The 17,167-nt window shown below is 44.0% G+C and overlaps 1 protein-coding gene across 2 annotated transcripts in view; it reads right to left on the reverse strand.

Moving 5' to 3' along the window:
- Positions 1-16,649, reverse strand: part of LOC147463004 (protein CURVATURE THYLAKOID 1B, chloroplastic-like) — a 65,386-nt gene extending 48,737 nt beyond the window's left edge. Inside the window, exon 1 of one of the 2 annotated variants that reach the window (XM_086486629.1) lies at positions 16,448-16,649. In XM_086486629.1, coding sequence (XP_086342755.1) covers positions 16,448-16,607 — 160 coding nt within the window. In that variant the 5' untranslated portion in view covers positions 16,608-16,649. The remainder of the gene's footprint in view (positions 1-16,447) is intronic. The other variant, XM_086486630.1, reaches the window with a different exon arrangement.
- Positions 16,650-17,167: the final 518 nt, after the last annotated feature.

Genomic DNA, 17,167 nt, shown 5'->3' on the forward strand with positions numbered 1-17,167 from the left:
ACCATTCAAAGGACCCCTACCTACATACCACATTTATGAAGAACCCACCCTTCAATTGTAGACCAAGAAGAAGAACTCATCCCTGACACAAACACGCACTGGCATGGTTTATAACCGTTACCTTTTAACTTTCAAGGGCCACCCTAGAGAGAAGTTCGGATCGTTTATTTGCCAAGGGAACCTCGGGAAAGCTTTGGGTGCTTGTACAGGACATTTTAGAGAGATTTCCCGTGAGTAATCTCGTCTAATTCAAGGAGCAAGTGACCCTACAGGTGCAAGAGCTCGAGGACTATCCTTAGAAGCAATCGGCACGCGGATCGGAGCGCAAAACAGAGAATTCAATGAGCTGCAATTTCTCGCCAGGTTTTGTAAAGTGTTCTAAAGTGCGTGGAAAGTCAATGTTTACTTGGGATTTTGTCCGTGGAGACTTCTACGGTGGTTATGTTGCCGAAATCGGGTTAGAGTAGAGGAGTTTCAGCCCGATAAAAGTGGGACAGCTTGTAGAAGTTTACAAGTTTTTCTCAAAAATAATAAGAATAAAGAAATACCGAAAGGGGCACCAGTCTTTGGGGCCAACAGGGTATCACTGTCTGCTTGGTAGCGCTCAAGCTGCCACGCCGTGGTTTGTCTTGAAGTGTTGAATTCCAGTCTCACAGGCTTATTCATGAAGTTCCTTTGTGTCGTAAGGTTAAAGTAAAGTTATCGAGTGAAAGCCAAAGTCTACCGCCCTACGGGCCCGTTTCATGGTTCCAATGCCGGGATATAATCACTTTTTCCTCAAGAAGTGAGCCTCGGTTGGTTTGGTGAAGACACAGAGTACAGGAACTTGAAATTACACTATGGCTGACAGAACGGATGACACCAGGAAAGAGGGTTCCTCTTCACAAGACAGACAAGAAATTCCTCATGTTCGCCTTGCCAAAAAGTGGTCAAATTAGGGCTAATTTTCTGTTGCGTTTTTAGGGTTTGCAAGTATGAACCAAGATGAGATAAGGGAGAGGTCTCACGGTGGTAGATTGGCCACTAGATCTCCTGCGGAAGTGATGTGGGTCTGCCAGGTGGCACGTTGCTCGCCAATTCTCTGAGGTAATTGCTTGGATTCTTTGACGCATTGGTAAATCATCTTGAAATTTGAGCTTACTTGGTTGTGGGTAGTATGCTACAGTGTCGTGGAATTATGCTAGTTTGCAGAGGCAAGAGCCTCTTGCACAGATAAAAGTTAAGAGACAGGTTGCAAGATGCTATTTGGTGAAGTTCAAGAACTATCCACCTATGGATGCAAAGTGGATGGAAAAGTATGAACTATCAGAGTCACCAAATGTATTGCAATTTTACGGCCTTTGAGTTACAGCCTACGTATGCCCCAACCCAACGTTGCAAAGGAGGGGTAATGATAGAACTAGCACATCAAATGTACTCATGGATTTAGTGCAATAGCACTGTACATTGTTTGACAAAAGTATGAATGTCTCATTAAGTCATTTGTACACATGTTTTGACAGTCTTTCTTGCGGATACATGCCATGATAAAAGGGTGCTGACCACACTAAATCATCTATGGCATGTATATATGGCACGCAATCGAGGACGTTTGCGATTTTAAGAGGGCAATATGTCACGAGGACGTGGCAATTGCTAACTTGAGTTGTTGGTTTCTTTCCGATGATTTTTGTTTAATTTTTGGGACCCTCTTTTTGAAGTTGCAACTGGCCGAACATTGTATGGCCAGTGTGAAACGGGCGACGGCCGAGAGTTTCACCTACAATCGGACAGGGCAAGTCACCACGAGTTGGTCGGACCAATCTGCACTGGAATCCGAGCAGAAGGGTGTCTAGGCTCAGTTCAAAGTCATTTAGGCCCCTCGCTACACTTATAAGTTGGTGGATACTAGGGAATTAACTCAAAAGAGGCAAACTGGACACATGGCGACTCTTGATGCAATTGCCCGAAGCATCAGCAAGAGGGGGCGCCCAACAAAGAAAGGGGGCTGATTTTTGCTCCACAGTGTGTGTGAGTAGTGGGTGCAAGTGGTCACAGCTTTAATGGAAAGCTTGCCTTCTCCCTTGCTCTATGTAGCGCGACGATTTGCTCTCACGCATCTCTCTCTCCCCTTTGCACATATGGTAATGCCCCACTAGTTGGGCCTCTCAGATGACCATTACAGTTCTGGGGGGTTTATGCGCGTTTGCCAAGGCAAGAGCCTTCTGTACAGAAACCGGATTAGCTAATTGCTAATCCCCTTCAGATATGCACAGTTCCATCGCGAAGGAATGCGAAAATTAAGAGTTTTCTCGCGTGAAAACTCGTCCCATTTGATAGGGAACTGTCCCATTGTGTGCGGGAGCACCTGAGACACACGTAGGCATGCTCGCTCCGCTCAAAACGGTCCAAAACAGAGAATTACAGCCTGCTATGTTTTTCTGCAGGTTTAGGGTTTCGCACCTAAACTGCAGAGAATCGCCTGGGGAGCCTCGGAAAGGCCTTGGGATGCGTGTACAGGGCAGTAGGCACCTAACAGTGGCAAAACAAAAAATTACAGCATGCTGAAATTGACCTGCAGCTCACTAGAAAGCTTCCATACCGCAAGGGAAAGTGTCCTTGAAGTGTACTTTTGACCTACAGGGATTTTTGCGCCGTTATGCTGGCGAAATTGGGTCAAAAACCTGTAATTACAACCATGGACAGGTTTGCTCGGTGAGGGTTAGGTGCAAGCGTTCGAATTGTTTATTTGCCAGGGGAACCTCGGGAAAGCTTTGGGTGCTTGTATAGGACAGTTTAGAGAGATTTCCCGCGACGAATCTCGTCTAATTCAAGGGGCAAGTGACCCTACAGGTGCAAGAGCTTGAGGGCTATCCACAGAAGCGATCGGCACGCGGATCGGAGCGCAAAATAGAGAATTCAGCGAGCTGCAATTCCTCACCAAGGTTTGTAAAAGTGTTCTAAAGTGCATGGATAGTCAATGTTTACTTGGGATTTTGTTCGTGGAGACTTCTACGGTGGTTATGTTGCCAAAATCGGGTTAGAGTAGAGGAGTTTCAGCCCGATAAGAGTGGGACAGCTTGTAGAAGTTTACAGGTTTTTCTCAAGTATAATAAGAATAAAGAAATGCCGAAAGGGGCCAGTATTTGGGGCCAACAGGGTGTCATTGTCTGCTTGGTAGAGCTCTAGCTGCGAGGCCGTGGTTTGTCTTGAAGTGTTGAATTCCTGTCACAGGCTTATTCGTGAAGTTCCTTTGTGTCGTAAGGTTAAAGTTATCGAGTGAAAGCCAAAGTCTACCGCCCTACGGGCCAGTTTCATGGACACCCCAAGTCTAAGATTCTACCGCGACACAGCAGAGATTCACTTCAAAACAGTTCACATTTCACAATTAGGTCGACACGGCCCAGCGTAGTTCCGTGCCAAGAGGTATTGGCCCCAAAGACTGGCCCTTTCTGTATTTCTTTTTGTATTATTCTGTGTTCAAAGTACAAGAGAGCGGGCAGGTGCTCACTCTCAAACTTTGCGTCCAGATGCTCTGAGAAGTGAGGCCTTGCCCACTTATTTAAAGGTACAAGGGATGCCCAAAAGCAGAGCCCCAAAAGCACTTAAACTCAAAAGCTTTTACTCTCAAAAAGCAATTGTCCCAAAAGCTGCTATAATCAGCCAGTATATTTTCAAGAAAATCTGTACGCTCTGCCACGTCAGCAGGTCAGCGCGTTTTGCGGAAATGTCATGTCAACGGTCAGTGTAATCTGCGGTGGTCCGTACAGCCTGCCTGTCGGCGCATTCTACGGCAACCAACGGGGTGTTTGTCCGGAGGCCTGCTGCCACGTCATCAGTTTGTGACTGTGACATGGGCCCCATCGGACGGGGTCCCATAAGTTGGGACAAACTTCTCTTTAAAAATAGTCCACTCGGCAAGACTTTGCAAGTTGGTAAAACTTCTTCTGTTGCTTCTCCTTCTTCACTTAGGGTTTAGGCCCCTCGGCCGTTCCTCAGTGGCTTGACACGTCAACAATTTGTGACATCCCCCATTCTTGAAAGAAAGTAATCATCTACAATTACAATATATCTGCAAAACAACTCAAGTTAGCTCAAAAAAAAAAATGAGGGACAGTCAATTTGCTCTTTTTGTTAAGGAGTTGGTTTCTCCTTTCACCTCTTTTGATCAAGGAGTTGGCTTCTCCATTTGTCCAAATCGGAACTCTTGATATTCCGGTGTAGTAAAATTAGCCATCACACCCAGACCGCATTGATCTTCCACGGGTGTCTTGCTGCACTAAAATTACATACCCTGGCAATCTCATCTAATTAAGAATATTTAGTGGTTGCCACATCACAATGCAACACAAATGCTCACATATGCATGTTACAAGATAGAAAAACATAAAGTCGCCGATGAACACTCCTCCCGCATAACCTAACAAGGTCCGGGCCAGGAGATATTCAACGACTCCCTCATCACTCCTCCCGCATAACCTAAAAAGGTTTGGGCAGGGAGATATAGAGGCCTTTTACAACCAAACGCCCCCCAAACCGCAGCCTCCGTCGTTTGGAGGTGTTAAGAGTAACCACTGCTCAGACTTCTTCGTCCGGGCCGGGAGTAACAACAACAATATTTTTCAAGCATACAATCAAATGCTCCCCAGACATCCCATCTGCGTCATTCGTAGGTTTTCTAGCATACAACAAAACGCTCCCCAGACATCTCGTTTGTGTTGTTCCGAGGTTCAAACAATACCAAAACAGCATTTCTCACTACTCCACCCGGGAGTAAAATCACCAATCATTGAAACCAGTATCAAAACCAGAGTCAAACGTTTCAAAATCGGCACCAAGACAAGTTCAAAACACATACCATCCATTTTAAACAAATTCCAAATAGGATCACCAAACAAGTTCTCAAACAGATTTCAAACTAGACATCATTCCAACTCGAAAAGTCGATTGACTTTCCATCCTGAAACAAAGTCCTTGGAGTGTGCGGCTTGGTAGCTATAGACATCAACATCTGCATGGCACTACTTTTGAGAAAAACAATGACTTGAAACAAATCTTGGATCCTTCTCTTGTAAGTGATCTTTTTGGCTCATGCGTTGTAAGACATGAGCGATGAAGACGAGAGCGCGCCCGATGCGCGATGAAGTAAGGGTGGGAGTGCCTAATAAGTCCAGGGTCGGGGCCCAAAGATATTTCCAGTAGTCTCTGGTTTTCTCTGTTTGCTCTTTTGTAGGACCAGTATGCTTCCCGAAAAGTACACACCTGATGCTTTGATACCACTGTCACAAGATGGGCACCACATGCCAATAGAAAAGAACAAACTAAATAGACTATTTATCACTTCAATAACAACTAAAACTGAAAGAGAGAGAGAGAGCACACGCGACACGGAGTGGCAGAATTCCACCCAAGAGAGTATTGGCCCCAAACCTTGGCACCCCTTTCGGTATTTCTTTATATTACTTGAACTCAATACAATGCCGATAATCCCATTATGCACCTTCTCACTGAAGCATGCCAGAGACTGAGCCCTCTGCACTTATTTAAAGGCCCTTGGCCTATGAAAGCCTTCAAACTCAAAAGCATCTTGTCCAAAAGAAAATGCCCAAAAGCTGTCAGCGTGATTTTGTCACAAACGGGAGCGCATAATATAAAATATACTCGAATAAATAGAATTATCACTTAATACTGAAGCCAAAGGATATAGAGAGAAATAAATAGAGAGAGAGAGAAGATCGACACAGTACCGGGGACCAAAAGATGGACTGGTCCCCCCCCTTAAAGAGTATTATTTATTAGGGAGAATCTTTTTACAAGCACAAGAAGCGAAGAAAACCCCTCCATTCTAAATCTCTGACTCGATGGTCGTTCCTTCCCGTAAGGGAAATCCGAGAGACAAGCTCTCAATCCTTTTTCCGTCTGTACTCGCAGTTGAGACTCCGCAGACAATTTCCGAATTCCGTTTCCGGAATTCCAAAGCGTAGACCGAAGCCTTCTCACTTCTCCTTCACGATGAAGTACCTGCAAACACACACGCAAACACACGACAACAATTCGTAGGGCGAATCCACAATAGGTACCTGTCGCTCTTGCGCGAGAAAAGCGACTTCCGTGCTTCGTAGTCTCGCGTCTTCTGGCGGCAGAGTCTTCTCTTGCTGGCGCTGGCAACCTCTTTTCAGTGAGGGCATGTGGTGCTTTTATACCTCCTTCACCACGGTACGAATAGCTGCTCGTGTAGAGATCGCGGCCTTTTTTTTATTTTATTTTTTTATTTTATTTTTTCGTTTTTTTATTTTTATTTTTTTAATGTTCTACCCGAAATAGGAAGAGAGAATTCTCTGGCCGGTTTTGTTGCTTTATTTTCTAAGTGGCTGTCCACTTATTAAGTGGACGGCCGGCATATTTTAAAATTGGTCCGAACCCGGCCAAAAACTCAATAAAACCTTATAAGTTTAAAACAATGCTTTTCACAACACTTCCCACGCGTCCCTGGATACAACCACTTGCACAAATGCATTGCAGACATAGATTCCTCGCGAGAAAGCGTCTGATCTTCCCGGAAAACTCCTTAAAATATTCCGCTTTTTAAGAAAAGCTTCTCAGAACCCATCTTTATTCTTATGCTTGCGTCGTTACGCGTATTCCTCTTTCCAGTTCGGATTTCCTCTCGACTATGGATATCCACTTTCTGATGCACCCATCACCCACCTTGTGACGCATCAGGAATACCCATCACCTAGTCCTTTCCTACCGAACTTACGGTACAATCCCCTTCACGATGCTCTATCCTATGACGCATCAGAGATGTCCGTTCCCGGATGGTCGGATACTTCTTCCCGATGCTCCCTGTCACCCATCCGATGTGACGTATCAGAAGTACCCGTTCTTGGTGGCCTTACAGATATTCCCATTCACAGTGCTCCCGTCATTACTTTGAATGACGCACTAGGAATACTCTGTACTCGGATGTCTCCGGTGAGAAAAACCCTCTCACTTAAAATTTCAATAATTCATTTAGAATTAGTTTCTTGGTGTTCCAAGCGAGAAAACCCTCTGACTTATAAATCCAATAATTCATTTAGAATTATTTTTCTGTCAGATAAAGCCAATTTAGCAACATCCCTCTCACTTATAAACAGTTGTCCTCAACTACAGAGGTCCAACTGAACTGCCGAGGAGAAACCGGAAAGATTCCAAAGCTTGCTCAATGGTGAGTTGAGCTGGTCCTTTCTCAAAAGAGAACTTAAAAATTAAATTAAATAGAAATTCAATAATTCAATACTTACCTTACCGGTTCATGTCATTCCTCTAGTACTTCGAGGATATCCTTCACCGTTCATTTAACTTACGAGCCATGTAAGAACTCATCATTCACGTCTTTCCGAGAATCTGTAAACTCAATTCCACCTTCTCAATCCCGAGAAGAATCATCCTCCTAAAAATAAATGTAGGTCTATGTCCTTGCGCATAACCTTGCGCTATTAGTCCTGAGGATATTAAACCTCTTGTGTCCTCCCACATAGGGAATGCCCAAATCATAAGAGTATTAATCTCGATGTCTTCCTTCACAAACAAAGTGTGTGATCACCTTAAAGAAGGTTCTTGTTTCGAGCCGTCGCTCAACGTAGGCGGACGGTTCCAATCCGAAGATTCCTTGTGCACGGCGCACTTCCTTCCAATCTTTTCCTCCTTGCAAGCATCAATGACGCCTTGCAAAATCTCAGGGAGATAGGATTCTAGCCATAGCATTTTCTGAACGTACGTTCAAACCTAGTTCACAATAGAGCGAACCCTCTTTGATTCTCAGGGATGTTCTCCCATATGTAATTCTTACCATTTTGAAACGGTTGGCGAATTATATTCTTACGAACAGAATAGTTCGAATTTATTCCAGCAGCGTGTGAATGCTAGTTGACCTGCTCATGGAGAAACATATACCGCAACCAAAAGTTGCTACTGTAATGGTAAAAGCACATAGCGTACTCAATGATCAACGATCATCAAAAAACCTCTTCTCCGTAGAGAAACTCAAATTCCTTCTACCGAACACATCTCAAATAGAGATTCTCGTGTCGGAATATCCTTGTGTGCAAAAAGGCGCTCAAGAGAGTATAACAAACTCTCGTCCAGTTCCTGGCATAGGTCTGCATCTTCGTGTGTTATCCATGTACTCAAAAGTGTACATAATTCTTAAGCTGTGTTAGAGTTTCGGTGAACCTAGGAAATTACCTTCCCTTTGTAAGATCCTTAGAGCGAAGACGCTCAACCTGACTATCCCTTGGCTCGATCTTAGAGCAAAACCCGCTCATCAAATAAACTAGGATTTCAATCCTTGGATTCCTCGAGCACAGGCCGTAGTCGTCACTTGTTCCTTTCTTCGTTAAGAGAGTGTTAATTCACTTGTGCGAAAAGCACTACCATATCTTCCCTTACCGGGTAGGGGGTGTGGGCTTAAAGAGTACTCAAGCTTCATGAAAGCTTTTCTTTGCTTGAAAACTTTCCTACCCGCAATAGCAGGTAATTTGTTGGAGAATTACCGAATACCAGATCAATCATGGACCTTCCGGATGGTTAAGCAAAGCAGTTCATTGTATAAACAATAATCTGACTCAACCTTACTCTCATAAACACTCGAGAGTGATTGTCCTGGTTAGACACAACCATACCTCATGCAAAAGAGCAAACAAGCACAATGCACTTTATGATTTCCGCAAAGATGTAACTTTGCTTGAAAACCTGCCCTCTCACTTAAAGTTCGAGGGTCTTTTATTCAAGAACTCAGGAGTTAGATTGAATTCCCTTACTCCAAACTTTCTATGTTCAATGGTTCCCTTCCCACTACGGGGATTGGATTCTATGTACACTAAGGTGTACACTTTCAGCTTTTATTGCTCACTCTACCATCTGCTGTAAAATATTTTGCAGATGGTTTACAAAATTCGGGCAAAAGTCCTTCGTTAAATTTGTTCATCTTTCCTTCCTCAAAGAGGATCAAGAATGGAGCTACCTTGGCAAGAGTGAACCACTACTCGCTCGTGTTCCTATTGGGCAAACCAATCCCAATCTTCTTGAATGCCTTCCTCAAAGCGTAGAGGAAAAAAAATTTTCGGAAAATTCAGCCTTGAATTGAATCCAAGTCTTGTTGTAATTTCCTTGCCGAGCTTTGGTATACCACCAAGTACTTGCAATCCCCTTGAGGTGTTTCGTCACATGCCTCACCTTCGACGCTTCTCAGAAATTGCCGTTTGCAAAGGAAACTTCATACTGTCGAATGAAAACCATAGCTTTCGGGACATATTCTCTTCCGTCAAAAGTATCAAATTTGATCGGAGTGTCCTGAGGTCTAAAGACCTTCTTCATATCCTTCCCGGAATGACGGGATTTCTTGGCTATGGTTCTGGATTGATGGTCATGGATATTTTCTGAAGGATCTTGAGCATTCCGCTCCTTGGATTCTCTAGGTTCTTGAGCATCATGCTCTTGTCGCCTTCTCAGAGAATCCCAAGTCTTGTGTCGACTTCTTGCGGAGAGAAAAAAAAAATTCCGACTCTGCGAGCTTTTTCCTGCATGACTTAGGTTTCTGCCTGCTTACTTCTCTCTTGGCTTGTCATGGCTTCTTCCCGTATCTTCCGAGAGTCGTCCTCCTTTACACACACAGAGGCGACCATGCTCTAATACCGCTGTCACAAACGGAAGCGCATAACAATATAAAATATACTCGGATAAATAGAATTTATCACTTAATACTGAAGCCAAAGGATATAGAGAGAAATAAATAGAGAGAGAGAGAGAGAAGATCGACACAGTACTAGGGACCAGAAGATGGGCTGGTCCCCCCCCTCAAAGAGTATTCTTTATTAGGGAGAATCTTTTTACAAGCACAAGAACCGGAGAAAACCCCTCCGTTCTAAATCTCTGACTTGATGGTCGTTCCTTCCCGTAAGGGAAATCCGAGAGACAAGCTCTCAATCCTTTTTCCGTCTGTACTCGCAGTTGAGACTCCGCAGACAATTTCCGAATTCCATTTCCGAAATTCCAAAGCGTAGGCCGAAGCCTTCTCACTTCTCCTTCGCGATGAAGTACCTGCAAACACACACGCAAACCACGACAACAATTCGTATGGCGAATCCACAATAGGTACCTGTCGCTCTTGCGCGAGAAAAGCGACTTCCGTGCTTCGTAGTCTCGCGTCTTCTGGCGGCAGAGTCTTCTCTTGCTGGCGCTGGCAACCTCTTTTCAGTGAGGGCATGTGGTGCTTTTATAGCTCCTTCACCACGGCACGAATAGCTGCTCGTGTAGAGATCGCGGCCTTTTTTTTATTATTTTTTTATTTTATTTTTTTCGTTTTTTTATTTTTATTTTTTTAATGTTCTACCCGAAATAGGAAGAGAGAATTCGCTGGCCGGTTTTGTTGCTTTATTTTCTAAGTGGCTGCCCACTTATTAAGTGGACGGCCGGCATATTTTAAAATTGGTCCGAACCTGCCCAAAAACTCAATAAAACCTTATAAGTTTAAAACAATGCTTTTCACAACACTTCCCAGGCGTCCCTGGATACAACCACTTGCACAAATGCATTGCAGACATAGATTCCTCGCGAGAAAGCGTCTGATCTTCCCGGAAAACTCCTTAAAATATTCCGCTTTTTAAGAAAAGCTTCTCAGAACCCATCTTTATTCTTATGCTTGCGTCGTTACGCGTATTCCTCTTTCCAGTTCAGATTTCCTCTCGACTATGGATATCCACTTTCTGATGCACCCGTCACCCACCTTGTGACGCATCAGGAATACCCATCACCTAGTCCTTTCCTACCGAACTTACGGTACAATCCCCTTCACGATGCTCTATCCTATGAGGCATCAGAGATGTCCGTTCCCGGATGGTCGGATACTTCTTCCCGATGCTCCCTGTCACCCATCCGATGTGACGCATCAGAAGTACCCGTTCTTGGTGGCCTTACAGATATTCCCATTCACAGTGCTCCCGTCATTACTTTGAATGACGCACTAGGAATACTTTGTACTCGGATGTCTCCGGTGAGAAAAACCCTCTCACTTAAAATTTCAATAATTCATTTAGAATTAGTTTCTTGGTGTTCCAAGCGAGAAAACCCTCTGACTTATAAATCCAATAATTCATTTAGAATTATCTTTCTGTCAGATAAAGCCAATTTAGCAACAGATTTCCGGAAATCCGTACAATTGTCACGTCAGCAGCGCAGATCGCGAAAATCGGTACATGCTGCCACATCAACATGTCAGCGCAATTTGCGGAGCGTCCGTAATGTTACCACGTCATCAGCTGCTTTAATTTTAATGTCTTTGGGTTACCTCGGCCCCATCGACCGGGGTCCCATAAGTTGGCGGGAACTTCTCTTTAAAAATAGTCCACTCAGCAAGACTTTGCAAGTTGGTAAAACTTCTTCTGTTGCTTCTACTTCTTCACTTAGGGTTTAGGCCCCTAGGCCGTTCTTCAGTGGTTGTAAGTCTATAAAACTTCTTCTTCTTCTTCTGTTGCTTCTTCTTAGGGTTTTGGCCCCTTGGCCGAGATCTGAAGTTTGGCTCCGTTCTTCAATGGCTTGACACGTCAGCAGTTTGTGAGACAAACTTCCTTTGCAAATGCACGCAAACAAAAGAAGCATGTACGTTTTGAAGGACTACCCAGTTCTTCTTCTTCTTCTTCTGACAGTTCCTCTAGCTCTTCCTCTTCCGACTCGAGCGAGGAGGATAGAAAGGACAAGAAGCAAACCAAGAATCAAAAGTTTTGGAAAGAACAAGAAAAAAACAAAGGAGATCAGATTCCGACCCGTTTCTGCCAATTCTACTGAGGAGTCATCCTCTAACAATTCGGACTCCGATGATCACATGTTTTATGCAAAGAAGAAACACTTTTACAGAGCCAACCAGTACGATTTTCTCGAAGACAAAAGCAAAAAGACTAAGGAATTTAAAAAGGGTGGACAGTCATTGCAGTTTGAATCCTTTTCCAGATCCTGAGATGCGTCCAAGGCCTTAGCTTTCATTCAGCAGTTTGATATAGCATTTTCTGGAGGGCACTACTCAGAGCACTCCAAGATCAGGTGGGCAGCGTCATTCTTGAAGGGAAACGCACGAACACGGTGTCCACTCTACTTCTAAAGAGAAAAGCCCCGACCAAGTGGTTAAAAATCAAATGGCTCTTTATTTCTTCTTGGTTGACCCAGGAGTACGAACGAGATGTGAGAACCGCTTGGAACCATCTACGAATGACCGAGGGTGACACTTTGGATGCTTACTGTGAAAGATTTTCGGATTCTTTTCTACCGACCTCTTAGTTTAAGAAGGCAACTTTCAAAGAGCAGATTGAGCGGTTTTGTTGCGAGCTCCCCAAAGAGATCCGAGATTACTGCCTTGAGCAGAAGTCCGAGTCCATACAACAACTCATGGAACATGCTAAGCAGGTATTCTCGATACATTCGGGTAACTTGACCTACCCCACTGATGAAGTTTTGACACGAAGGACCCGACAAAACTTGACAAATGACAATAGAAAGAAGAAGAAGTTCCAAAAAAAGAAGGATGAACAACCCCGATTGATTGAGGAACAGAGAGCTGACTACCTCAAAGAGGGGAAGTGTTTGGCTGCGGGGGAGCAAGGACACATCTCCGCAACGTGCCCCAACAAGGCACAACGAGGACAATCAAAAGAAAGGCCAGAGAGTTCCAAAGCAACTGAAGAACGTGGCAGAAAAGGCAAGACGAAAGCAGGACTGGTATCGGATTGCATGGGGACCGACCCGAGTCAGATAGACGAAAGTAGGGAACTTTGCCGCGGATGGAGCAAAGTAAAAGATCAAGAAGCCCTCATTTTCTTTGATGGAGGAGCAAAGGCCAACTTCATTTCAACTGAATTGGTGGCTCTACTTGAAATTACGCCCGACAAGATGGGGCCACCGGCGGTGGCAGTTCTAGCGGCGCCCGGACGAGATGTTTCCATTACATCTATCATTGCATTGTCAGGGGTATTTAGGGCACGAGGACTTTTACATCATGCCTTGGGAAGGGTGTGACGTCCTCCTAGGAATTCCTTGGTACCACAAGAACAACGCCGTGGTCGACTATCGGGCCAAGCAAGCGACTTTGACAAATGAGAAGGGCAGGAAAATTGTACTTGATGTAAAATTGAAGAGCGAGTCCATCCCGTATCGGCTTCAGCCATTCCAAAATTAATGAAATCCATTTACTCGCTCTACTTGAAAGAATTGAATGATGAACAACGAACTAACATGTCCGAATTGGATATAAAACGACAAGAATTTATGCACACACATGCTGACTGTTTCTCAAAAGGCCTACCTGGCGAGTTTGAGAACCACACCATTGACTTGATTCCTGGAAGCACATCACCAAACCGGCCACCTTCGAGTGTTAGCCGAGCCCAAAATGAAGAAATCATGAACCAAGTGAAAGACCTTCTCGAAAAGGGTCTCATCCAGCCTAGTCCGATCGCCTTACTGTTCTCCGGTTTTATTAGTACTAAAGAAAGACGGATCTTGGAGAATGTGCATTGATTATAGAGCTCTCAATAAAATCACCATCAAGAACAGGACGCTGAGTTTGACTTTCTATAGGCTTTGGTGTTGCCAAGTGTCCACTATGCCTCTTTGAGTTAATTTTCCTAGTACCCACCAACTTATAAGTGTAGCGAGGGGCCTAAATGACTTTGAACTGAGGCTACACACCCTTTTATTGCTCGGATTCCAGTGCCGACTAGCCCGACCATCTCGTGGCAACCTACCCTTCTTGACTGCGGATGAAACTCTCAGTCATCGTCCGTTTCACATTGGCCACACAATGTCCGGCCATTTATGACTTCAAAAAGAGGGTCCCAAAAATTAAATAAAAATCATCGGAAAGAAACCAACAACTAAGGTTAGCAATTGCCACGTCCTCGTGACAAGCATCATCTCCATCATCGACTTGACCAAAGCCTCCATAGGGTTCGGTGCAATCCGTGGCGTAGTTGGGGATGAGGGAGGATAAAGGAACAATCCTCAGGGTGTAGAAACTCCGTCTTCTCCAACTCCACTCTCATCACCTTCACGCAAAGTACCCATTTCGCTTCGGGTGATGACCATGCAATGAGTTCTTGGGTACTTAGGGTTCTTGGGTTCTTAAGGTTCTTGGGTTCTTGGCTTGCAATTTACGCTTAAGAAGGCTTTCCTCTTACCCAAGCTCAACTCCTTGGCAGCCTTGCATTGTTCCTTAAAAATCTTAGTTTTCAAAACAATCTTATTAACTTTGATTTTGTTACAAAAACTTGTTCACCATTTGTGTTTTGAAAGGACAGTGAGTGCTCAAGGTTCCTTTTACCTTAGAGGAAGGAAGAGCCTTCCTTTCTTAGAGAGAGAATATGCAATGACCAAAATATAGGGAGTGGAAACTGTGAGTGCAAAGTGCATGAAAGTGCTACAGAGAGAGAGAGAGAGAGAGAGAGAGAGAGGAGACGACACCTGATGGGGTCTCAAACCCCCCTCCAAGGGCCCCCCTCTCTATTGCTAGAGAGGTATTTGCTTTAGATTGCAGAAAGGTATGGTACAATGCTTCTAGATGTTGTGGTACTTGACGACGATGATGCGACGACGACGACGACGAAGATTGAGGGCTGAAAATGAAAAACGCTAGGCTGCAGACTGGCTAAAAACTAAGCATTGTCCTAGAGCTGAATTCTGCAACTATGCGGGCGACGACGATGGTGAGGATGGCGACGACGAGGCTATGAAAAAATGTTGGTGGCTGAAATCTGAAAACGCTGCTGAAATTTGAAAACGCTCGCTGAATCTAATGGTGCTAGAGGATTCTGGCGAGGATCTGGTATGGGAATGGTGTGGTACAGCGAAGCTAAGGGCTGACCTGCTGATGCAAAATGCTAGGGCTGAAATCTGAAAACACTAATGCTCTGTTAGCAAAAACGCTGGCTCTTGTTGCTTGCTTGAGAAAACGCCAGGCTGCTGGGTCTTGAGGGGCATGCTTGTCTGTGCTCCTTGGTCTTCTTCAACCTGTGTCTTCTGCTCCTTCTAGCTCCCAATGGGCTCCTTATAAAGCTGTTTATGCCTGGGTCGAGCAGTGCTCTCCACAGCCCACGATTTGCAATAAATGTCACTTATTAAAAAAGGTGGTTCATGTAACAAGGTTGCTAGAACACTTCCTAGGCTACCTAAGCCCTAGAAGTAAGAATAGTTTGTCCACATGCACATACGGTTAGATGTGCAAGTGACAAGCATGCTAACGTGGTAGAGTGTACTAATGGGCAGCCTGGGAGCGCCAGCTTTTGGCCTATGCTTTTGACAGCAGAGCTTTTAGCAATCAAGGGCCCTTGTGCTATTTATAGGGAGCCTAGGGGCTTCACTCTCGGACACGGTAGTTGTGAGAGCACGCATAGAAGAGGTTGTCATCGGCAACAAAGAAAGAAATACCGAAAGGGGCACCAATCTTTGGGGCCAATGCATCTAGAGGCAGAACTCCGGTGCTTCATGTCAACTCTCCTCTCCCCCTCTCTCTCTCTCTCTCTATTCAAGTTTAATTGTTGCAGGTTTTGTTCGTGTGTTGCTATTGATTTCTCGCTTAGAGTGTCCAAGCTTGTAACATGCAACTCAGAGAAGCATATAGTTCCAAAATTGTTGAAAGTTCTTCACGTGAGGTAAGTTGCCTCAAGGATGCTTCGAAAGAAAACCTTGTAACTCATTGACACACATTGACAAGAAATGTTGTATATTCCTCAAACTCCATAGCTTCAACTGCAAGGTTTTCTTGATTAGAAAATCAAGCAGCTAATGCTTTGATACCACTAAAACCACCCACCGGTCGGATGATTCAATCAAGCACTTAAACCAAAACTAAACAAAAAAAAAAGACGAATGATCTTCACGCTAGTAGTCAAGACAGAAGAGGCAGAGTTCCTTGCCAAGGAGTGTTGGCCCTCAAGCCGAGCGTCCCTAGCAATATTTCTTTAATATTATCAAAGAGGGTTTCCAAATGTGTGTGACCATGTCTATACGGTGATAATGATGTGATCTAAAATTAAGGGTTTAAAAATCACTGTCAATGATGTGATCTACAACTAAGGGTTTAAAAATCACTACTAGAAAAAGCATGAAAGCATTTACCTAAGGTTTCAAAAAAAAATCTAAATAGTAGCGAGACACATTATTTATACACAGATATTGATTATTTATTTATGTACTTATATTTATATTTACAGTTATATGTATATAGCACTAGTACGGCCGACCGCCTTTGCCTTCTCTCTCTCTCTCTCTCTCTCTCTCTCTCTCTCTCTCTCTCTCTCTCAAGGGCTTCTCTCAATTTTGAAGTTTGCAGATTTCGAAACGTGTAAAGAGCTACCCCTTTCGTCATATTATGTTAGCTTAGTTATTTATATTTACAATTATATGTATATAGCATGCACATAGACATATTGACTCCACTAACCTGAAAGGCGGTGGAGAGATGGGTTGAATAAAAACCTAGCATGCTGCAGAGACGAAGACGCAGCAGAGGTTGACGAAGGGGTGAGTCGGGAAACGCTTGCGGCCAAGTAGCATGAATCGCTCAAAGGCAATGCCGTTTGAAGAACTCTGCAAAAAGACATCCCCCCAGTTCAAAGATCTTCGCAAGGGCCCTCACAAAAAATATTTTGTCCAACCAATGAGAAAAAGGACACATTTACAATCCTTCTAGAGAACATCTAAAGGATTGACACGAGCTTGAAACCTATAGCTGGAATTTGGGAATTTGGAGTAGAATAAATCACAGTAAAGGTCGGTTTTTGTGAGCATTGCTTCGAGCATTGAACGGCACTAGGTATCTAACCGATGAGATCAAAGGTCGTGTGAGAAAATATCTACGGCCCAATATCCGTCAGCAGACAGGATGGAGTCAATCATAATCTACTTATTTTTGTCATGGTTTATTTTTATGTAGGTAAGATTAACTGGTCACAATTGATCCCATGGTCACAGCTTTATTAAAGACATTGCAGTCTCTTCTGTCCAAGTCAATGGTGTCTTCTCTCTTTAGCCATTCCTACTTAAGTGTAGTCTTTAGCCTCTAGTGTCTACAAGACTAAGGCTAGTTCAGATGAAGGGGACCAAGACAAAACTAGTAAATAGGTGGTCGTGTGGAATTGTCATAATACATCTTATATCAACT

This window comes from Adiantum capillus-veneris, chromosome 2 (genome assembly GCF_014529385.1).
Source record: "Adiantum capillus-veneris isolate H3 chromosome 2, ASM1452938v2, whole genome shotgun sequence".
NCBI classification, from domain to species: Eukaryota; Viridiplantae; Streptophyta; class Polypodiopsida; order Polypodiales; family Pteridaceae; genus Adiantum; species Adiantum capillus-veneris.